The following is a 25,946-nucleotide window of genomic DNA, read 5'->3' as shown; positions in this document are numbered from 1 at the left end:
GAGAAACCCTACCAGAAGATATTCTTATATTTGGGGTTAAATAAATTTAATAAAAATCAAAGTTAATCTAATCATTTTTGCAATCCTGCCGATTAATTAGAGTAGTATACAACATTATAAATGGATAACTTTTATCTGGTATATTTAATATAAAAACAAAAAAATTGCAATACTAATACTAAAAAATACAAAAAGATATTTTAGATAATATACACATGTATTCCTCAAGTCATTTGAATAAAAAAACAATGTCAAACAAATTATACAATAAAATATTAATTAAAATAATAAATAATATCATAAAGAATTAAATTTTTATTTTGTATTATATCATCATTGTGATCATTACAATTATTTTTAATTTGCTAGTAAATTTCATTATGTGTCTTCGTAAACTTCATGCTCGATAGAACTTCATGGTAACTTTGTAGTGCTTCTTTATCCTAAATATTATTGTGCATATTGACAAGCTCGATAAAATTTATGGTGGCAGAATATCGCTACGATAAAATATCCAACAGAGATCGGGAATAAATTTGATGACAATATTGGTAAACTAGTAAATAACATTTTCAGAATGAAATTGAAGATCCACTTCTATTAAGAAAACCAAGAAGATTTGAATATGGCTTATGATTTAGTATAAAATTTAGAATTCTGTAATACTGATGGGAAAATCCTTTTCATCAAGGCTTGTAGACAGGGTTGCCATGTCTCCCCCCATCAGCGGGAGACTCCCGCAATTTTTTAGTTTACACGCAGACCTCTCTCTCCCACAAAACTACCGCAATTGGAAATCTCTCGCAAAAATCTACCGCAATTTTTTAATTTCGCCCGCAATTTTTTTTAGTATTTTAACGTTTTTTTATAAATAATAATTTTGAGAGGCATTAATTGATTATTTTAATATTTTTTTATTAAATTTTATATATTTATTCGAAAAACATGTCTAGTTTGTAAATTTCTTTCTATCCTGTTTTATTTTTATCCAATAATAATTAATCATCATTTCATTCATATAAGTCCGTACAGGAGAGTATATCAACATCGATTGCAATACAAAAATATTCTCAAAAATAATAAATAATAAAGATGCAACTACTTTTGCGGAAATTGTATACAATCATGTAGTTCAACATTCACATAGCTATATCTCACAATGTGGGTCGAATCTCTTTCTCATGATATTTAACGACTCCAATATAAATGAAAACCTTACTTGTGGCAGAATAAAAATGAGCAAGGCTATCACAAATGTTTTAGTAACTGAATCCTAGAGGTCATTTCTATATGATTTAAAAGATAGACATCTATGCAATTCTAACAAACGCATCTAATAAGGGAAATATTAAAACATTTCCCTATATCCTTCGCCATTTCAACAAGAATAAGAACATTCCAATAAAACTGTCAAAATTTTTTCCTCGGATAGTGAAAAATCCAACAATAGCTAGCCACAGTGGCGTAGACAAGGGGGAACCCCCCCCCCCCATGGAAAAAAAAATTTTTTTTTTTAATTTTTTTTTTTTTTTTATAAAATAAAAAATTATTATTTTTTTATTGCGAATAATTATATTTAAAAAACGGTTTCAATTTAGAGAAATAAGATAATATATTATATATAATACTATATGAATATGAATATCACAATGAAATATATTTATAAAAAAAAGGAGTTTTAATTTTAAATGATCACATCGTTTAAAAATATATATAAATTATATGAACTAAAATATTAAACAACAATAAGAATAAAGATATATTGTATTTGTAAATAATTTCTGGCATAGTTAAATTAGAATATTAAATAACAATAAAGATATTTTGTAAATATTTTCTGGCTTGGCATAGTTAAATTAGATATTTATAAATTTAATTATTAAATATATATTTTTAAATTTAAACTATTTAGATAGTTTGTTTTGTTTGTAAATTTTAAGTTTTTATAATTTTTAAATATGGATATCCGTAAATTTTTTTGTCAACAACAAAAAGAAAAAGGTATATATTAATTTATTTATAAAATTTAAGTTATGTAATTTGAATTAGAAATATATATGGATGTTGCTAGTGAAAATCAGCCATCAGTTGAGTTCGAAGGTAATGGTATTATTAATATGTTTTATTTAAATCTTGCAATTAGAAATACCAGACATACCATTACCACTCCATCTCCATGGGAAAACCAATGATGAGTTAGCTACAAAATCATCAAATGATGGTATATATTCTAAATTATTTATAATTTATAATATTTTTTAATTAAAAATAGAAACATTATGTGTTACAAAAGCATGTGAGCTATCAGTTGATTTGGCTGGAAAATCATCAAATGATGGTATAGTATTTATTTTAATTCCATTTTTTTTATTTGTAAATTGTACTATTTTCATTTTGAGTTATTAAAATTTTGCAATGTACGATATTTAGTTATAATTTTAAAGTTAGTCATTTTTTTGTGATATTTTGCAAAAGGTAGTACATTATAAGTCAAACAGAGTTCAGCAGTATTGAAAACTTGTATCTACAATACAAACAGAGTTGGGCAGGCCCTCCAGAAAAATAATCTAGATACAGATTTGTTGTGAAAAAATGAATCTTAGATACAGATGATTTATCATTACCAATTAAACTAGAATAGTTTATAATAAACAGTTTTTATTATTTATTTGTGAAGAACATAATTATTTTTTTAAATCTTTTGTATATACAATCTTGGGCAGCTTATAATATTTAGGAACTTATTTTCATAATTTAAATATTACTACCTTCTTCACTTCCATGAGTGTAAATCATCCCACAAATATAAAAATATTAATTAAAATTGATAATAATATTCTATAGTAATTTCCTTCTACTTGTATCTGTCTTTAAATTTTTATTAAGAAACTTTGATATCTATCTGAGATACATTTTTATAATCCAGATTTTTTTCTTGTGCTGCTCAGCTCTTAACATTGAAATTCATATTGAAATATATCATTTAAAATCTAAAAAAAAATATAGAAACACCACACCGTTCTCAAAAAGATGTTTCACTTTACTTAAATTTTCATTTTAAAAATGATAATGAAAAATTGTTAGCTGTTGAAAATATTTGGATACCTGACAAATGTTATAAATTTCCATTGCCCTTGGGCAAAAGAAATTTAACCTTTCAAGCATCCTGGCTTAACAAATATAAGTGGCTTGCTTACTCAGCCGATGAAAAGGGAGCATTTTGTAAAGTTTGCGTCATATTTTCCCCAAGATATGCTGGAAATGGGTTACAAAAACTCAAAACAATGGTAAGTCAGGTGTACACAAGATGGAAAGATGCGCTCGAAAATTTAATTATCATCAAAAAAATAAATATCATCTTAATTCCTATGAGATAATGGATTCTTTAAAAGAAATCTCAATGAATCCAAAGATATCAATATCCAATGTATTGAATAAAAAAAATTTTGATATTGTTACAAAAAATCGATCAAGAATAATTATAATTATTGATGCTGTCATTTGGTTAGGGAGGCAGGGCTTGGCGTTAAGAGCTCATAGGATATCTCCTGGCCCCCTAACACTTACATCCCCTTCTCACAATGAAGGAAATTTCAAGGAATTATTGAAATTTTTATGTAATAATAATGACAACTACCTAAAGCTTTTTGAAAGCTCCTCTAAAAATGCTACTTACCTAAGTCCCACTATTCAAAATGAAATAATATCAATATGCAATCAGTTTATATTAAAGGAAGTTTCTTCAAAAGTCAAAGCATCACCATTTTTTAGTTTTGGCGGATGAAACTTCCGATATTGGTAATATTGAACAACTATCCATAGCAATAAGGTTTATTGATATGGAATCAGGTAATTATAAAATGAAGGAACTATTTGTTCAATTTATTGAATTACCTGACACTAAGTCAGAAATGATTGCTAATCAAATTATTAAATCACTTCAAAACCTGGATTTAAATTTAAATCTACTGAGAGGCCAAGGGTACGATGGAGCTCCCTCGATGAGTGGCCATGTTAAAGGGGTCCAGTCAAGAATTAGAGAGCTTTATAGCACAGCTCATTATGTTCACTGCAGTTCACATTGCCTGAATTTGATGATAACTGAGGCATGTGAAATTAGAGACATCCGGAACAGTAAGATTTTGATTTAATTGAAATTTATTAGATTTTATTATGTATTATAGATATCTTTATATAATTTTTATATATTTTTCAAAATTTAGAAACAATATCGTCGGTTTGTGACTTCTTTACCCCACCCAAGAAGAGGGAGATTTTTACCCAAACGTTCGATGAAATTGATTCAAAAAATTCAAAAAAAAAATTCAAAAGATTTTGTCCCACAATATTCATTGAAAGACAACAATCGGTGAAGGTTTTCATCGAGTTATATGAGGTTATTTTTGCGGCACTGGAATCATACATATTAAGCAAAGTTTTTAATTTCAATTCAATGTGTTTATTTTTTATAAAATATGTAATTCTTGCTAAAAAAATACAATTTAACAATTTTATTTAGTATAAACCCTTTATTTAACTATGTGTTTATTTTATATACAAAAAAATAAATTTCAAAATTAGAAATTTTATACAGATTACTATTTTAAAAATTGATTGTAAATATCTATATTTTAAAAAAATAAAATTACAATAAAATATAAGTAATTCTTGTATGCAATTTAAAAAAATATAATTTAACAGTTATATTTAATACAAATGAGTATATTATATAAATAATTCTTATTGTAGGTGCAATACTATTATTAAATATAGTATAAAAATATCATGACTAAAAATTCATTATAATTAAGTTTTACATATAAAAATTTTATGACTAAGAAAATATTACAATTATATGATTTGAATTTATAAAGAGAGGTCTACTTTTCTCTGAGATTTGACTTATTCATCTAGAATCAAATTTTTATCTAGAATAATCTCCTTATAAATATTTAATAGGGCTAATCCATTTAAACGGTTTTCACCGGTGCTATTTCTTAAATAGGTTTTTAACCTTTTCAAAGTTGAAAAAGACCTTTCATTAGTACAGGTACTAATCGGTAAAGTAGCTAAAATAAATCTAAATGTTTTGATATTGGGCAGGGAATCTAAAGTGCAATTACACATGGAAAGGGCCTGCAAAGCATTTTTTGGTCTCAAAGAGTACTCTATTCTGCCAAGACAATTTTTAATTTCAATTCAATGTGTTTATTTTTTATTTAATTATACATATGATTTTAGCAAAATGTTACAAAAAATTGATTTGGATTTAAGGGAGGTTATATATAAGGCAAAGGATATTGTTGAAATATTAACAAATATCAGAGATAATGTGGATGAAAAATTTCAAGAAATATATGAAAAAGTAAAGGAGATCGCTAATATGTTTGGGATTGAAATTTTTAAACCTAGAGTAGTTTCTAGACAATCCAATCGCTCAAATATTGATGCATCTACGATTGAGGATTTTTATAAAATTAACATTTTTATTCCACTTATTGATACATTTTTATTTCAAAGGAAAGATTTATAAGTCACAATTTTATTTTAAAAAGCTTTTATTTTCTTTTGCCGGTTGAGTCTGAATTGTTGATTACACTTGAAACGCGAGAGGATATTAAGAACATCTCAGAGTTTTATTCTGATGATTTATTAGGGTCGTATGATAAGTTACTTTGTGATGTCGAATTTTGGTATAAAAATCTTGGCAGAATAGAGTACTCTTTGAGACCAAAAAATGCTTTGCAGGCCCTTTCCATGTGTAATTGCACTTTAGATTCCCTGCCCAATATCAAAACATTGTTTTTTATTTTAGCTACTTTACCGATTAGTACCTGTACTAATGAAAGGTCTTTTTCAACTTTGAAAAGGTTAAAAACCTATTTAAGAAATAGCACCGGTGAAAACCGTTTAAATGGATTAGCCCTATTAAATATTTATAAGGAGATTATTCTAGATAAAAATTTGATTCTAGATGAATTAGCCAAATCTCAGAGAAAAGTAGACCTCTCTTTATAAATTCAAATCATATAATTGTAATATTTTCTTAGTCATAAAATTTTTATATGTAAAACTTAATTATAATGAATTTTTAGTCATGATATTTTTATACTATATTTAATAATAGTATTGCACCTACAATAAGAATTATTTATATAATATACTCATTTGTATTAAATATAACTGTTAAATTATATTTTTTTAAATTGCATACAAGAATTACTTATATTTTATTGTAATTTTATTTTTTTAAAATATAGATATTTACAATCAATTTTTAAAATAGTAATCTGTATAAAATTTCTAATTTTGAAATTTATTTTTTTGTATATAAAATAAACACATAGTTAAATAAAGGGTTTATACTAAATAAAATTGTTAAATTGTATTTTTTTAGCAAGAATTACATATTTTATTGCAATTTTATTTTTTTAAAATATAGTTTATTTACATTCAATTTTTAATATAATAATCTGTATAAAATTTATATATTTTGAAATATATTTTTTTATATATTATTAAAATAAAAACATAGTTAAATAAATAAAGTTAATAATAAATAAAATCTCTGCAAAATATTGTTATATGCAAAAATTTAATTAAAATAATTATTTTTAACATAGAATAAGATATATTGAGTTGATCATAAAATTGGAAGGTTTGGGGGAGGCAAATTTTTTTTACATCGAATAGATTGAATTAATATACAATTTACTAAACATTGATAACATTTTCAAAATAATGCTTTCAGTCGCTTATTAATTATAAATTTGGCAAAAATTTTAATTCTAAAAAGGGGGTTTGGGAGCGAAGCCCCCAAAAAATTTTTCAACCCCCCCCCCCCCCCCATGGATCAATCCTGGCTACTCCACTGGCTAGCCACATAATGATGAATATAGCTGATTCAGGGTTATCAATGATTTGCATGTCAGCTTTCTGCGCTGATAATGCCTCTGTAAATTTTGGCAAAACCAAAGTTACCGAATTGAGGCAGCACAATAATGAATTAATACCAATTGGCTGTATATGCCATATACTACATAATTCTTGCAAGAAGGCAATGAATGTGCTATCTGTGGATGTCAAAATAATTGTGATGAAATGTTTTAACGAATTAAGTTCATCAACTAAAAGAGTTAATGAATTAAAAGAGTTGGTGAAGTGGACTGACTTGTAATGGTGTGAGTTGTTGCGATATATATCTATCAGGTGGTTGTCATTAATACATGCCATCGATAGAATTTTAAAATTAACCCTTAAAAAAAATATTTTTTAAATAGAGATAAAAGCTGTCCTAAAATTTTGAAAAATTTTTTCAAGTATGAAATGGCAGAAGCATATTTGGGATTCGTTTCACATGTAAAATCTACTTCATCCAGTTAATATTTAGTTGCAATCAGAATATTCTTTATTAAAAAATATTCACAAAATCATGCTACACATCTCTATAGTTAAAAATTGATAATAAATTTTATGGGGCTATTGCTAAAAATATTATATTAAAATGTTCAAATAATACTCTAATGAATACATTTTTAAATGAAGCAGATATTTTTATTTAGACAATTTTAGAATATTTACAATCAAAATTTGATTTTAATAACCTATTTACAAATATATAAATATTATGACCTCGGAACAGAAACCATCAATTGTTGGTTTTTATAATTTAATAAATATATTAAAATTACCGAAAGACTAATGTCTTGTTTGAGGAGAATGTAATTCTCTCTATTTTTTATCATTCGCCAAAATACTTAAAGTTAGAAGGTGAGCAGAGGAGAAATGGGTAGAAATTTTTCGTAATAACGTTAAATCCTCATGCTTGAAAAAAATATGCGAGTATGTCTTCTCCTTACCACATTCTAATGCCTCATCCGAGCTCATTTTTATCCTGATGAGGACTGCCTGCAAAAAGGAGAGAAATCAGGTTACTTTAACAACATTAGAGGCCCAACTAATGGTTAAACAAATATATAATATGTCATGCCAGGAATTTTATAAATAACTCAATAACGACAAACATTTAGTTCTATTATTTAAATCTCAAATAAAATATAACTAAGTTTTAGCAATCACGATCTTGAATTAGTGCGGTAAAATTAGGATTTAGGTTTATGAAATGTCTAGAAAATTTTACAAGAAATTAAATTTATTTTCCAAAATCCTAATGCAACTTTTAAACAACGAATAAAAAAAATTATTAAAAAGTAGAAAAGTATATTTATAATTATTTTTAACCTATCACCTTTATAAATAATATAATAAAAAATATTTTTAGTTATTGTTAGATATAAACATTCTTTGCGGAGTCCTGCCTAGATAGGATATTATAAATTCTCTAATAGCAGTTACATAGGCGTAGGTGAGAGGGGGTTTTAAAATCACCAAAGCCTTGGTCTTTGGATTTATGAATAAAATTTTAGTGTATCATATTTATATGCTATTATTGATAAAATTCTTACCTCTCCTCGTGAATTTACCAGTTCTCGTAAATATCATATTAAGCTAACAAAAATTTGCACCCAATACCCCCCTTTTCTTCTTCTCTGTGTATGATATATCGCTTTAAACAATTTCTGAAATGTTTTTAGTAAAAGTTAATTATCTTTTAAATTTTTTAGTAAAAAGCATTTTTATAAAATAAATAAAATAATGAAATTATTTTTATAAAAAATCTACTTTATTCAAAGGCTTACAACGGCGTTGTTAAAGAGTGGCGCTCCTGGAGCGCCGCTACATTTTTTTCAAAAACACCTCTTTTGAAAATTGGGGAGCGGGAGCTGGAGCTAGCTCCTTTTAGGGCTGGAGTGGAGGAGCGCCGCTCCAAATTAAATTATTTTTTAAATATTAGTAATATTTATTAATTAAAATTCAATAAAAATGAAATTTTATTTAATTTAAATTTATCCATTATTAAATGTTTAGGAGTTTTATATTGGTTTTACATCTAATCATTTTGTTCCTTTATATATTGAAAATTTTTTGGAAAAATTTGGAGGTCATATTAATATTCATTTTATAGTAATAAAAAATATTTTTAGATATTATGGATTTAGAGATCATAGATGAAGAAATTGAATTTCCATTTCATCATACAAAAAATATTTTAAACTTTTAAAAGATGTTGATCCAAAGATTAAACAAATTTAAAGTCAAAATGTGCTTTTGTGTTTAAATAAAACTATTTAATTTTCAAAAGTGAGCAGCTTCAATCTAAAAATACATCTAAAAGTAAAAAATCTTTCTTTTAAATACAAATTTATTTGAAAGATTTTTTGGATTCCATGAAATTGATCGTCAGGAAGATAATATATTGGACAAATAGTTTTTAATTAATGATACCAAAATTACTAACTTTGATATCCCTGAATTAAATATCTTCATAAAATACAATAACCTGCTTCCCTCTAGTGCTCTTGTGGAGTACCTATTTAGTATTGCAAGGTCTTAGGGGAGAGGCGTGGATGTTTGTTAGATTCTAATTTAGAAAATTTATTACTTTTAAAAGCTAATAGAAGGTTATAAATATTTTGATAGATCATTTAATATAAATAAAGTTTTTTGATAAAAAATATGATTTTGTTTTATATACCTTCTAAAAAAATGAAAATCAAAGGAGCGGTTATGGAGTGGTATTCATTTATTTGAAGCAGGAGTTAGCTCCTTTTAAAAATGTAGTAACGGGAGCATGAGATAGTTCCATTTGAGAAGGTAGGAGCAGGAGCTAGCTTCTTTTAAAAAGGAGCGTTAACAACTCTGGCTACAATAAACATCTCCAATAAATACGGCGAAATTGGCTACTATGAGTGATAATATAAAATTGGATTCACGTTTTTCTACCTAAATTAGTTAGTTCACAGAATAATCTCTCAATTATGCAATAATGTATTTTTTCAATGTTTGATGATCGAAAGATAAACCTTATTTTTCCTATTTCTATATTCTTCGTTTATATTGTAAATATGATTTATTTAAGGTTATTTAATGATCCTTTTTTAAATATTGATATTTGTATTTTGTTAAAATATTTATGCATTAGATTATTAAATATACTCCATAATATGAAAAAATTATAATAAAAGTGCCCCCTAATTACTTTAATTTCTTTACATTGCACATTATGTTTAAATTTTTTTAAATTTTCAATCAATGTGCATGTAGTCTGAACTAAAACAGCTTTAGGATGTCTGTATTGTATATATGGAAGATAACAGGATACATAATATATATGATAATTCAAATATAAATATAATTCAAAATAACCGTAAAAACAATTATTTGTATACATCCACACAAATACCTGAGCAAAACCAAAACCTTAGATATAGCTCGGCTAATTATGTACAACATTCGCAAAATATTTCTTCGTTAGATGCATATATAAATTCTAATCAAGTTAAAGCAAATATTCTTAATGAAAGTTATTTTAAAAAAAATATTTATTCTGACATTAATTTTACTTCTTAATTATGATTATATAAGCAATATAAAGATTAAATTATGTTATTTTCTATATACCTTTTTATTAACAATTTTAATAGATAAGATTTAAACTAGGTCTCAGACCAAAGTTTAAAACAATGGTTTTTAAAACATTATTTTAAGAAAAAAGTAAAGCAAAAAATTGTTAAAACTAAAAAAATATTTTCTAGTTCTGTTTCATAAATAATTGATCTATAAAGAACTTCTAAAGCAAAGCAATAGTGAAATTATTTTGTTTCATTTCTATAAATTTTAGATGAGAATGTTGGGCAACAAATTTTCATCAGATCATTTGTATTAATTTTTTGTAATTTATATTACATTTCACCCAGAGCCTATTTCAAAAGTTCTAAGACTATAAGGAAACCTATAAAATTTTGAAAATTTCACAAATATAACATTTTTTTATTAAAAAAAGGCTTATTTTATGGTTTTCGATAATCTTTTCAAATTAAATTTTTTGATGTAAGAGTCAAGAAAATATAAGAGATTTTTAGTTTAATAATATACAATAAATTCTAATGTAATTAATTTTTAATAAAAAGGTAATAAAGTGATGCTTAAAAGAGAATTAGATCAGCGTTTTTTGAATATGATGAGATATTCTATTCCTGAGAATAATTTTCCTTCATATTACAATCTACAACCAAATTACAATTTTCCCACATACATCCCATATATGTGTCAAATTCCTAATAATTATAAATTTCTGAATTCTGATGTGACCAATGGTTGGCAAAATGGGTTTGATATAGGAAACATTGCCTATGATAATAAATATAATTCCTGTGTTACCTCTGTAATCAATGAATCCTCCCTTGATCATTATAGCTATGAATCAATATCAACTCCTTTTGATCCAAATCAAATTAGCACACCTAAAATTTCATTGCCTAGTCAGAAACTTTTAAAAACTAATCAATCATTACATTTGCCCAATCATTCAACATGTGCAATAGCAACCAACAATTCCATCTGTAATGATAATTGCAAAGGACTCAGAAAGAAAAAGAAAAGATCTCTTGTAAGTTTTTTTTTAAAACTAATCAATATGTGTAAAGGTCTTACAATTAATAAATTATCCTTGTTCTTTTAACATTTTCATATGGTAAATATTGTCTTTTATTAATTAGAGTGCTTAATTTGGCAAAAAATGAGCCAGTTTTTAAAATAGATAGATATTATGATTATATTTATTATTTATTTATTCATATTAATTAGAATACTTCAAAGGATCTATTTTTTTTAGGTATGACCTATCCAATCCAATTTTTTTTTTCAATAATCTGAGTTTGATCTTTTGGAATTTTTATCAGGTTTAGGAACCAATTGTTTTGATGGCTCAGCTCCATTCCAGTTCTTAGTTTGATATTTTAATGTGATTTAGTTTCATTCAAGTTATTTTTAAACACATTTATATTAGTTCTTTTCAGTTTATTCCAGCTTTTATAAGTTTTGTACAGTTTAAATATATGCTATTTTTTAAATTTAATACATAGTTCTATGTATTAGAGATTTTGGGCCAGGTTGGGCTTAATATTTTTAATAAAAATTTGGGCAGATTAGGACATGCCTAGTAAATTTTTTTAAATATATCGAAATTTATCAATTTTATATTGAATTTTTTATGCAAAATAAAAATATTTTATTTATAGAAATTAGATGCCATATAATATATGCCTTTAATTTTGAGTAATTATAAAAATTAATATCTATATTTAAATAAATTCGGGCCGGGTCAGGCCGGTAAATTTTTTTTAAAAAAAATTTCGGGTTCGGGCCAGGCCGGCAAAACTTTTTTAAAAAAAATTTCGGGCCTACCCGGAAAAATTAGGCTCGATGCACTTCACTACTATGTATTAATAGCATGAAAGATTTTATTTTTGTGGACATATTTAAATACAATTGAAAGCAATTATCGAAACTTAAATATTGTGTTCAAATATTAAAAAAAATGCTGAAAATATAATTTATTATTATGATAAAAACTAGTTTATTTAAAATTACTTTTTATATTACCAATGTTTAAATATTAATTTTTTTTAAAAAAAATAGTCCAGCTTAAATCATTTTAAGATTAATAGCTCTGGGGAAAATGGGATGCCGATTATCTTGTGAATATATCTTGGAATTTGTCTTGTTCTTTCTAATATATTGTTATCAAGAAGAAATAAAATAAGAAGCATATCTTATTCTTAGCATTTGTATTATTTTTTTCAGTTACATTTTTTTTTATAAGAAGGAATACAATATTATAATCATGCTATTTTCAGTTTTATCTGATCATTAAGAAATAATTTCGTACATTCAGACTTTTTTTTTATATTCTTAGCATATTTTTTACTGATGTATAATTTTTTTAATGGTAAAATCAGTAAGCCTGCGGTTCAAAGCTCCCTAGGTACGCGTGGTAGTGTTGTTAAAAAGTTTGATTTGGGTCAATTCTTCGAAGCAGCCCTATAAGATTTTTTCCGAAATATTATTATGTAAGCATCAAGATTTTGGCAAATAGATGTCGAAGCATTTCTGCCAGCTACGAGCAAAATCTTTTGGCTAACGTTATTTTGGTTATAATCTTAATCCGACCGTTTTTTTTAAATCAACCCGAACAGGACTTTTTAACAACACTAGTGCAAATAAATTCTGACAGGACCTGATAATTTCTTTCTTTCGACGGGGTAAAGAAATTTGGGCCTAGCCGAAAATTTTAAATCGCGATTATTATTATTTATATATATAATAAATAGATGAAATAAAAGACATTTACTAGGCAGCGCCGAGAAATTATTTTTCTTTACTAATCTGGGCCGGGCCACGCAATTGATACCTCTGTAAGTCTCTGGGTAAAATAAAAATTTATGTTATCTGCTTCTTTTTTTTGCATTCAAATTTGAAAATGACATATTTTAAAAATAAAGTTGAATTTCTATGCACAATAGCATATAGTAAACAACAAATTTGGTAACATTAAAATTATCGAAAATTTAAATTTGTGCTAATTTTTTTTTTAATGTTAAATATTTTAAATCATCCAATTCAAATTTAAAATAAATAAATAAGATTTCAAAAACTGTTGTCAATGAACTGGTTTAAATCCGTTCGAATGTTATAACGGTTGGGTTAGGGTACAGGATATGATAAAGATTTATATTCGGTTTGTTTTGCCTGTTTGAAATTAGTGTTGTTAAACGGCTCGTTTTGAGCCGATTTTTAAAAACGGCTAACTTACTATTTCACCTAGAATAATATAACTTAAGCCTGAGGATTTTGCTTGTAGAAGGAACCAAGGTTAGGACATCTATTAGAGAAATCTCAAGGCTTAGGCTATATTTTTCTGGCCAAAATATCGAGTTAGCCGTTCTTAAAAATCGGCTCAAAATGAGCCGTTTAACAACACTATTCGAAATAAGTTTAAATCGATCCGGTTCAAATTTATTGGACCGACGAATTTTGAAGAAAGCACAAAAATTGTTAGCACTGAAATAGAATAATAGATTTTGATATAGGTGTTTAATAATATATTTTTTTAAAAAAAAACATTAGGAAAACAAAAAAAAAATCGAAATTTATCGAGTTTTCGGCTAGAATTAAAAATTTGAGAGAATAAATCTATTTCTCCGAGTTTGATTGACTTAAGTTTCGGTCGATCCTCGGAGTTTAATGTCAATCAAATTCTACGTGAAGATATTAAGTTTCAAACAACAATATTTATGGCCATTTCAATTTGTTTATCTTCATAAATTGTAGGTTTTTGAAATAGTGCTCTTAAAACGGCTCGATATTAGCCAATTTTTAAAAATAGCTAACTCAATATTTTACAGAAAATAAAAAAATATTGACTAAACCTCAAGATTTCTCTAATAGATGTCCAAATCTTTTTGCCATCTATGACCGAATTCTTCAGACTTGCCCAATATTTTTCTGGATAAAATATCGAGTTATAGTGCGCACAAATTGAGCGTTTACGTTTAGCTGTAATTTTTAAATATAAAAAATCGTAACGCGTCCCTTGTTTAAATTGAGGTTATCTTTTTATTCGTATCCGTCTATTCAAAATTTTAAATAAGTTCTAAAAAAAAAGGATTTGTCTTTGAAAATTATATTATCGTCTGCCGTTCTTATTTCTTTAATTTCCAAATATTCCTTATTAGGATTATAAGTAAAGTTATTAATATTACATTTTATTTAATATTACAAAACAAAGATTAAAAAAAGTATTGAAAAAGCAAACTTGTTTGCGTATTTTTTTTGCTAACGCCAAACGGTAATTTTACCAATTTACACGAGACCATTTGAAAGGCATTATGTTCACACTATTAGCCTTTTTGGACCATAAGCCCACCCACCCAATGTATTAAAAAAATTTAACCCTCCAGCCTGACCATTCTTAATAAATTTTTGCCCCCCCCCCCGCCCAATGCAGACCTTTAGCTAGTAGATTTTATCATTTTTAATTGATAAAAAAAATATACCAAATAGAGAGTTCCAATAATCAAACTTAAACAGTATATTTAAATTTTATCATTTATAATTAAACAATTGATACTTAACTATTATTTTATTCATTTATTCGATAAATTATCATTTTATAAAAATAAAATTAAAAAAAAGGAACCCGAAAAGAGCGCAGAAAGTGATCGACGTTTGCCAATCATGAACCAAAAGAAAGCCAGTGGTTGGGCCCTTCATATTCATTTAGCGTGGCTCATACATTACCACCAAGAATATAGCAAAATAAACCACCTGAACCCGAATCTATCGCAGTCCAATAGTCACGACAATTGCACCTTCAAAAAACTTCAAAAAATGGTCAACGAATCGTATAACGTTAGCGGTTTATTCGGTCAGCCGCTGCCTAAAACAATATTTAAGGAGAATATGAACGAATCCAACTTAACGATAGGCACAGTTAAGAAATCCAGTTTTACTCCCATTTCTCGTAACATTGTTTAAAAAAAATTTTCATTTTTGCAAAAAATTCAAATTGTGAAAAACGAAACGACGACACTGCTAGTAAAATAATATTAAAAACAGGGTAAAATATTTTTTATTTATAAAAAAACAAAATTATCACATTACAACAGGGTATTTTAGTCATCATAACATTAAAAATAGAACATTTATATTTTTTTTCGATATTTAATTTCATTTTTAATAACTAATTTTAGAAGATTATTTACAATTGTATACATAAAACCTAAATATTATTACGCAAACGGAATTTTACAGGGTATATTTTATGCAGTCTAAATATTGTAGTTTTTTTAAAAAAATTTTTATAGTTATATATATTCCTAATTTTATTATTAAGATATTTGAAATTGTATAATAATTATTATATATGCATGATTATTGTTACGATTGTAAGATTTTTTTTTTATTTCTTGGTGTCCTTGTGGTAATATATATATTTTTTAATATATTTAATCTATTTCCTTTTTTAAATATTTCTTTAATGAATATGTGTGTATAATATTTTTGAGTATACTTTGATCTTCTTTAGGAACGTGATAATTCTGCTATTTCCAAAATGATACATAACAAATTTTTTTATATTTATAAAAAGGAATATTAAAAAGTTTTTATCACTTTTTTTCTCTTTCTCTCTCTCATGATTTAAGAAGTCATTTTTTAAAAATTAAATTAGATTTGAAACACAAAAAATATCAAAATTTTATATTCGTTATATATATAATGTATTTTTATTATTTATCATTATTATATCTATAGTTTAATTATCGACAAGTCCTTTGATGTGATATTTATCGTCAAATTTTTTGATGAATAATTAATTTTCGTATTTTTTATTTGTATACCAATTTCCATGCTTCCTTAATTGATAACTAATTACACAAAAGAAAATTTTTAATGTCACGTTTTTTTTAAAAAGAAATGTCAATTTAGATAAATTTATCATTTCATATATTTTTTTTGAAGATTCTTATGTATTCCATTAATCATTATTATATTTTCTAATAATTATTATTATTACTATTCAACAGGGTAATTGAAAGCTGCAAGATTTTTTAGGGTATGAAAAATGTGCCTATATAGATAGATATGATTTTATTTCTTGTTATATTAACTTTACCATCGAGTTTTGATTCACGCGAAAATCATTTAATATTTTTTAAAATAAATAAGATCTTAAAATTCGGCTTTTTTTTTATATAAAAGTAATATTTGTTTGAGGTGTAAAAATTAATAAATAACAATTTTTAAGATTTTTTAATAATATTTATATAAGAAAATTTTTTTTAAAAAAATAAATGATAATCTTAAAAAAATATGAAAGGTTGGTTAAACCGCGTATTAAATCTAAATTTTCATAAATTTAAGAGTGTGTTCAAAGATCTTTGTACTGGATATAACTAAACCTCCATAGCATATAAAATTTTGGGTAGGTTAAAATAATTTTTAAGCAAATAGAACGCCTGATTAGTTAATATATTCATTTATTTTATTTATAGATTAGAACAATTCTGGTTTAAAAAGTTTTATATTGAACTGCCACCACAGATTGGAGAACTATTATGAGTGTAAATATTTAAATAGCAGATTTGGGAATATTGGTAGGAGAAAATTTCTAATTTTATGTGTTAAGAGATGGTCTGTAGTGAGCGTAGGATTCTTAATGTCCTGATCATTATTTGTGAAGCCATCATCTAAATATCAACTATTTAATAGAGGTGGTGTTACTAAACAACTCTAGTTAGCTTTTAAAACGGCTAATTGACGATTTTAGCCAAAAGAATATTTTACATAAACCTCTAGATTTTCCTGTTAGATGTCCAAACATTTGTGCCGTCTGTGAATAAAATCTTCAGGTTTGCGTAATATTTTTTTTTACCTAAAATATTTACTTAGCTGTTTTTTTAAAATCGAGCCGTTTCAATAACAATTAATATAGTGGTTAAAACTTGGATAAATCTATTATTGCTTGAATTAATAAGCAAGATAATGATAGATTCGAAGGGTCACTTTGTTGTATACATTTACAAGAAAATATGCTGTAGATTATATAAGTCATATTAAACGCCTAACCTTGATTTTATTAGATATAATATGTATTATATTATTCACTTTAAAATCAAAACATGGGGAAAAATAAATATCTACATATATATAATGGATAATTATTGAACCAGGAACGTAACGTGAAGTTTACTACTTAAGGAACCAATCAACTTTTTATTTTTATTAACATACAAAATATCAATTTATAAATGAGCAATAAATTTTTTTTCAATTAGGATTGATTGGATAATGGATAAAATTTTTAATTCTCTTTAAATATTAAAATCTTGGCTCTCAATTTTCGGTTGTTTGAAGCCAAAGTTAGGTTGAAAAGTTTTGATTTCCTTTTTTTGAGTTTAGAAAAGATAATTTTTATAAATATTTAACAACACGATCATTTTAACAATTAGTTATTTGTTTTAATATCATATATAAACTTGTTTTCCATTCTAACCACCTTTGGATCACGTGGGGTGGGGGGTTTCGTACCCTAATCCTGGCCATGGAAAATTGTTTTGACCCCCAGAAATAGCTTCCAATTTTTCCTCCCCCAAAATTAAAAAAGAAATAGTTATATTAGATCTAAATGAAATCACCTTCGGTAGCAAAGTTCAACGCCTTTTTTAAAAAATTGGGCTAACGGATTAGTGAAAAAGGTGATCAGCCATCAATCCCTCTTCTTGCTGCAAAGACTTACTACCGCCATTATTCGCTCCAACTATCTAAGTTTTATCTCATTCATTGAATAATCTTCCATGTGCTGCTCATCATGCTTTCTTTCTCCTATTTTCTTTTTTTAGACATCCTCTTTTTTATAAAATTCCTTATCCATTCTCCTAAATTCTATTTTTATATTTTTCACCCTCATTAATTTTACAATCATACGTCAATTTACCTATTGATAACATATTTATTTTTTTTAACGAAATTTAATATGTATAATTATTCATATACTAACATAAAATCTTTCCACGGACAACTCAATATTGTGAAACATTTTTCTACAGAATATTTATAACAATTTCTATAGAAAAATAATAGATAAAAAAAAGAGTTAGATTCAAATTTTAGATGAATAAATATAAATGTAAAAATTAAATAATTTCGCACTTTGAAAATGTTTAGAAAAAAATATAATTCATTCAAATTTAAAAATAGACCCTAAATCTTTCAGGGATCAAAATTTGTCCTTTCATATGAATTATACAAAATTAAGCATAAGGCGTTTATAAGTGTGAACTTTTTTAAATGACATAGTTAGTGGCTGATAAAAATTTATTTTTTGGAACCAGAGGTAAGGGTTTTCGTGTAGTTATATCTTCAAATACATTTTATAATAAAGTTAAAGGAGAAAAAAAAAATTTCAAAATATCAAGAATATATATTCGTTCATAAAAACAAAATTTGGTAAATTAAATGTAATATTCATAAATTTTTTTAAAAAAAAATAATCATAATATATAAATTTATATATAAATATGAACTAATTAAAAAAATTATCCAAAAATAGAAATAACAAAATTTATAATCCATAAATGGCTTTCGAAGCGCTGCAGTAATCAGGAAACCAAAACACGTGTTCAGGCGAAGATGCTATAGAATATACTTGTTCGAGATCCACATTTTTTGTATAAGCAAATACGTATATTTCGATATCTAAAAATAAATGAAACAGTTTTAAATCATTGAAAGAAAGAAAGAAAGAAAGAAAGAAAGAAAGAAAGAAAGAAAGAAAGAAAGAAAGAAAGAGAGAAAGAAAGAAAGAAAGAAAGAAAAGTATACTTCAATATATATTAAATATATTTTTACCGTATTGTTTTAAGAGCTTGGCAATTTTTTCGGGGTTACCCCGAGATTTACCCGAAATAAAAACCAATATTTGTTTTAGCGGATATGGCCTGTTAGAAGTCTCAAAAAGCTTTTTAGCCAATTGTAAAGCTTTACCCACATCTAAATCGTCAGCTGGTAGAAAGAAAAAATAAATAAATATAATAATTGAAACGATTTAACAAAATTATCGATTAAGTATACCCGCCGCGTTGAAAATAGGTGTAGGCAAATTTAATATCCCAGTAAATGCTTTTGCACAATTTAAAGACAAATGAACATTGGCATCTTTGTTATAAGTAATGATTCCCGTATCCGATCCCGCAATTCCTATCGGATTGTTTCCAATTCCGAAAAATATCGAGCCCTAAAAATCAAAAAATTTAATAAGCAACTATTCATTTCGTGCGTAATAAATTTGGTTGAATTTTATATTTATATAATATATACGGTTAGCATATAAATGAATGTTTTACAAATGTAGACGAAAGTGAACAATCATATTCTCTAGAAGATGAGTAAGCCAATTCCATAAGAACGATAACATCGATGGGTCTGTTTTTAGCTCCAATAGCTTTCTTGAACAAATCGAGATCAAACTTAGGAACTTTTAATACTATAAATGGGTAAATTTTTACACATTCAAAGTGATTATGATAAAGTAGCGAAGTAGGCAAAAGAGCAGTTATAAACATTTTTCTCAACATTTTGGAATAGAAAAATAAATAAATTATTTTAAGTGAAAAATATATAAACGAAAAGTTGTATAAATATTTTGTTTTAATTTACAATGTATATATTCAAATTAATCTAAATTTAATTTACATTTAGAAAAAATAAAATACTTGAGTTGATCATCTAATATTCATCAACAAACAATTATTACTGAACTATCGTATTAAAATAATTAGATATGATAGATATAAATAAAAGTATACTGATCTTGCCAAAATATAATTAATTTTTTTATTTGCTATTGCTATACAAAAATTTATATTTCAAGTAAAGCAACTAATAATGACCCATCCGCAATTTTAAGAAGTATCGTAGATTGAAATTTAAAAATATAGCGTTACATGACTCGGACAATAAGAGTGATTTCTAGACAAACCTAAAAGAAACGGTATTTTGTAAACAATTTTTTGATATATATATATAAATTAACCAACAGAAGTTATAGGGAAATACCTCAAACGAGCTGAAATATAAATTTTAAATAAATGACAATTTAATGATTTATTCCTGAGAAATTGGCCCGAAATTTTTTAAAATCATTTAGAAATATTTCTATAACATTATATAAACCCACTAACATACACATGATATTTCGAAGACTATAATAAAATATTTATATTTCTAACGATATCATTCATAATAAATATAATTCAAAAACAAAAAGGACATCATTAATATCGAGAAAAAAAAAGTTTCAATCAAATATGATTATCAAATTGTAGTTACCAGAAAAATATTATTATTACTTTAACCCAATACATATTGTGATTAAATATCTAAAATGTTGGAACAATGTAATATAAATAATATATTTTATTCTAACATATAAAATAAGTCATTAATTTACAATGATTTATTATAAATATAGAAAATACATCATAAAAAAAATTGATCTAAATTACTTATTAACAGAGTTGTTAAAGTATCTAGATACAAGTATCTAGATACTGTATCTAGATATAAAAATGTAGTATCTGTATCTGTATCAAGATAGATTTTTTAGAAAGGTATCTGTATCTAGATATTTTTTTAGAGGTATCTGTATCTGTTTTTAGATACTTTTTAAGATACATTTTATATACCCCTTTTTTTATTATAAATAAAAATATTTGACTGTAAAATTTATTTTATTTCATATGAGCTTATGAAATAAATAAATATATATATATTATATATTAATATTTATTAATACTATAATAAAGAATAATATATACATAAAATATTAAAACTTATATATAAAAAATATATATAAATATTCATTAATTTAAATATTATGTCCGAGTTTATCAATAAACCATACAAATTTTAATATTACAATATGGAAATGGTAAATTTTATTTTATAACTAAATTTTTAAGTTTATATATTTATTTAGATCTATATCGATGAAGAAGAGGAAGCAACAAGTTCTATTGCTTTACCATGGCCAAATTGAGCATATTTTAAAATAATATCTCAAAACAAAGAAAACAATTAATTCTCTGATGGTAAAAGGTTTGCCGTGTCTACCTAAAAATACAAAAATATCCGTCAGTATGACTTCAACGTGCAATATCGTGAAGCACATAAGGGTATAGATATTATATATTTAAAATTCTAATTAAAATTTTAAGAGAAAATATCCAACCTTGTTAACAAAAATAAAAAAGGGGAAGGAAAATAAAATACTAAAGAAAATATTGGCAAGGCTCATCCTCCAATAATAATTTTGCTAAAAGACCTTTGACTTTAACTCAAGGCACTTTAGATGATTTAATTATTGCTTTTATTATAGATGGCATGCAGCCATTATAAAAGAAAACAATTGATACAAAGATTAGCTGGTGAATTATCAAAGTCATCAACTGACTGCAAGCAAATAACCTGCCAAAAAAAACAAATAATTTAATTTCAGATTTTTTCAGTACCCTACAGCAGATATAATTTCTAATAATGATTTAAATTTTGATAATCAACAAATTTTAAATAACTTTTTCAAAAATAAATGTAGAGATTTTAGCATTTTTAAAGAACTGATATAAAATTGTTATTTATTAAATATAACACTACAATTCCTTCAAGCGCCCCTGTGGAAAGACTATTTAGTGTTGCTAAAAATGTCTTCACAGATAAACGAGGATGCCTAAATGATCAAAATTTTGAAAATATTTTATTACTGAAATCTAATAATTATCTAATCATATATTTTCATATATTATATTAAAATTATAATTTTAGTTATATTCTGATAAATGTTATATCGCGTCAATAAATTTTTAGCTCATTTCATGAATTTTCACAATATAATATTAATTTAGGTTTATGCAAACCTATATATAAGAGCATTAAAAAATGTATCTGTATCTTGATAACTTTTTAGACGCTGTATCTGTATCTGTATCTAGATAACTTTTGAGACTATGTATCTGTATCGGTATCTAGATCCATTTAAAAAGTATCTTATAACAACTCTGCTTATTAATGGTAAAATTGGTAGATCAAAATAGAGGTCTGCAATGAGTAGGTCTAAGTCAAAAAGCCTGCCTGGCCATTTTTAAAATATTTTTTAGTTCGTCCAGTCATCCATTACCCCTCCCACTCGTTCATTTAGCTATAAATTTTGTTTAGCCCGCCCGCCTAATGTTAAAAATATTTTAGAAAAACCGACCACGCCCGTCCGAAGTATAAGCGGACGGGCTAAAAACCCACCCATTGCAGAACCACTAGGTCAAGATATAATAAGGAATATTAATTTAAAAACATTAAAAAAGGGAAATAAGAAGGACAAAAAATTATGAATGCAAGAATTCCAAATTTTAAAAGATGAATATTAAATATTATTTTTTTTTAAGGAAATGTAAGGAAAAGTATCTGTAACTTTTTTTTTGTTATGAAAATATTAATAAAATCTCCAGGCTTGCCTCAAATTATTTTCACTAAACCCTTAATTTTAAAATCGACTAAATTGAGTCGTTTAAAACAACCTGAACTGCATCAACTCTGGTTTTTTTAAATAAATATATTAATTTTCCAAATAATTTTTTGACGTTTACTTTTCTTGCTTATTTTTATTTTTTTGTAATGGGCTCCAGATTAGAATTTGCTTCTTTCTTTTTTTGCTAAGCGGAGTGGAGCAGATATACATAAACAAATTTGTCTCATATTAGTATAGTTAAAACGAGGATTTAGCCTAAGATAATATATGACTGAACAAGGATATTTCCAACAATTAGAAAATAAAAAATAAAATAATGTTAATTTAAATAAAATACCCTTAAGGGACCGCTTGTATTTAGATTTGCCGGTTTCAGGACCGCTACCCCGCGTGGATTGAGGGTTTGTCGCGACTTTAACTATTCCACCATCACTTTCAGCAGCAAAAAAATATAATGTAAATGAAAATGAATAAAATGGCTATTTTTTGAGAGATAAAAATAATCCTCTTTTTTCTACCTTATTAATTATAATTACATATTTAACATCAAAGTTTGATCCGCTGGATAAAAGAAAGAAAGAAAGAAAGAAAAAAGAAAGAAAGAAAGAAAGAAAGAAAGAAAGAAAGAAAGAAAGAAAGAAAGAAAGAAAGAAAGAAAGAAAGAAAGAGAAGAAAGAAAAAACATAGTGATTTAGAAAATAAATGCTTTAAAAAATATAAATATAATATTTATAATAAAAAAAAATATACCTTTTCGACAATATTTTAGTATTGTCGACAGGAGTATTTGCACACATACCGGAACAGCAATCAAAGTTCACGGAACAAAAGAAAATTATCAGGGCGAGAAAAAGAGGTAGGGAATGTTTCAGATTAAAAACAAATACATTTCCTAATGGTAAAATCATTTTCGTGGAAGGAATGGCGTAATGATTCATCTCGTTGAAATATGGGACTTGAAAAAGGGTTATATTAAATAAATTTTTTAAAATTTGAAATTTATTTTATATATGGAGAAAATTTGTTAACAAAAATTAAGATATATTTTTTTTATATATAATTAAATTATTTCTTAAAAGAATATTTTTGTCGGAAAAAAGATTAAATAGATGTCCTTGGAGTGGATAGCTTAGCATAGTACAATAGCATACAAGTGAATGTTATATTATGTTTTGATGGGAAAATAAGGAGATATATCATGAATCAAATATTTCATAATTTTTAAATTTGGGTCAAATGTCCAAATTTATGAACGTTTTGAAACATTTGAAGTTATTTTTCTCCTTTTTCTTTTTTTAAAAAAAATTACAAAACTTGAGTTATACTTTATTTGTATAATAATACATAAATTTTGGTTTTTTACCAGAGTGAATTAATTAATTTTTATTTAAGGCTAATTATTTTTTTATTATTATTATACAAGATATCCTTCAAAATGAATATTTGTTATGTCAGGCTAAGTCCATTGATTTCGATAATCGACCTGTTTAAACCTGTTTATATTTTGGAAGAATTTAAAAAAAACCATTTTAGATATGATTTGTTATAATTGTTTCAACCTTTTGGATAAATGATAATTTACAATTAAAATTCCTTTATTAATATTTTTACCATAAGCGAATTAAAGTGAATAACATTTGCGAGGTGTTGATATTATTTTGTCAAAAATTATATCCGCATAAGAAATAGCCATTAGGAGAAAAACGGCTTTATTTTGCAGGGAAATATATGCAGGTCTAATATATGGAATATTTTTATAGGCCACCTTGGAAAAGTTCAAGGGTGGAAAAGATGTGAACCTCTTTTTTAAAGGCCGATAAAAACTTAGAATAAATTTATGGAGCAAAATTTATAGTGCAGTTAAAAATTCGGAGTATTCAGATTCCTCACAAATTTCTAATTTTTTTTTTAACTACCAAATCTCGCTTAGAAAACCTTACTTTTATCTTCCAACTTTAAAGAATCAATTTTCGTTTATTTTGACATTGAGTGTAGATGTCGGGGAGGGCTATCTAGAACTAACCGAATCCTGTCATAGTTTGGCAGTTATAAAAGGGGGAAGTATAATGCCAGCAAAAAACCCTTAATAAATTTTAATAAATTTAGAATATATATATTTTTTTAAAATTTACTTTATTATGAAAAAAAAAGTGACCTTTCAAAACTAAACACCTTTTACTTATATATTTTATAAACAAATTTTCTTTTTCTCCAAAAAAAGAAAAGGTCATTATAGGTATGTTCAAAATAATTTAACGGTTTTGATGTGTTTTATTTCTTTTTATTTCATTGGTTATAATCGAATTCTGATCCCAACGAACTAATATTTTCTATAGCCTAAGATCTTACTACAAGGAAAAATAAACGCAATTATAATAAAAATAATATATGCCGAAATTTTTCATTTTTTATTTATTTATTTATTTATTCAATTTAATACGCTAAATCATTAAAATAAAATATAGATAATAAAATTATCTAAATCACGTGTTATTAAAAAATAATTTCGGGCCGGGCCGGGTAGGGTTTAAATTTTTAAATATGATATCATAACTTATTGTTAAATAAATTTGATATATTTCAAAATTCTTGCATTAAACAAGGCTCTAAAAAGACATTAAATTTTTCAATATTTAAATAAATTCTTTGCTGACAAATTTTTTTTAAATTTTGGGGCTGGGCGGATCTGGCCGGGATTTAAAAATTATGTCCGATACAGATCACTTTCTACATATTAAAAAATATGACATAGGCAGGGATGTGAACCATAATTCGTTCAGGAATTTTAAACTAACTAGAAGAAATTTTGATAATAAGAAGTTAACCGAAACCGATTTTCTGAAAGAGATCCGAACCCGCCCCGGGTCTATATTACCCTGTTTATGATGGGTTGCCAATAAATCGGTCTCTATTTTATCGGGGGTCTCAAAATGCCCAACCAAACTATTTCAAATTTCTGAACCAGAAT

The 25,946-nt window shown here is 25.6% G+C and overlaps 2 protein-coding genes and 1 long non-coding RNA gene across 3 annotated transcripts; 2 read left to right on the top strand and 1 right to left on the bottom strand.

The window, feature by feature from the left end:
* The first annotated feature begins 10,137 nt into the window (after window positions 1-10,137).
* LOC135926528 (uncharacterized) lies at window positions 10,138-15,652 on the top strand. The gene is made up of 3 exons (XM_065462435.1): window positions 10,138-10,423; window positions 11,031-11,509; window positions 15,097-15,652. Exons 1-3 carry the CDS (start codon window positions 10,204-10,206, stop codon window positions 15,436-15,438), a joined length of 1,041 nt encoding a protein of 346 aa, XP_065318507.1. The 5' UTR covers window positions 10,138-10,203; the 3' UTR covers window positions 15,439-15,652.
* A 3,339-nt stretch (window positions 15,653-18,991) lies between these two features.
* On the bottom strand, window positions 18,992-23,973 carry LOC135927271 (uncharacterized). The gene is made up of 6 exons (XM_065463226.1): window positions 23,729-23,973; window positions 23,316-23,410; window positions 19,806-19,945; window positions 19,534-19,696; window positions 19,312-19,464; window positions 18,992-19,158 (listed from the first exon to the last, which is right to left on the bottom strand). Exons 1-6 carry the CDS (start codon window positions 23,914-23,916, stop codon window positions 19,025-19,027), a joined length of 873 nt encoding a protein of 290 aa, XP_065319298.1. The 5' UTR covers window positions 23,917-23,973; the 3' UTR covers window positions 18,992-19,024.
* On the top strand, window positions 21,341-22,282 carry LOC135927202 (uncharacterized). Its single transcript, XR_010571987.1, has 3 exons — window positions 21,341-21,391; window positions 21,440-21,635; window positions 21,839-22,282. It is a non-coding gene; the product is annotated as an uncharacterized LOC135927202 (long non-coding RNA).
* Window positions 23,974-25,946: the final 1,973 nt, after the last annotated feature.

The sequence above is a fragment of the Gordionus sp. m RMFG-2023 genome, chromosome 3, assembly GCF_954871325.1.
Source record: "Gordionus sp. m RMFG-2023 chromosome 3, tfGorSpeb1-WG-v2, whole genome shotgun sequence".
NCBI classification, from domain to species: Eukaryota; Metazoa; Nematomorpha; class Gordioida; order Chordodea; family Parachordodidae; genus Gordionus; species Gordionus sp. m RMFG-2023.
This window is presented reverse-complemented; position numbering and strand designations above follow the sequence as displayed.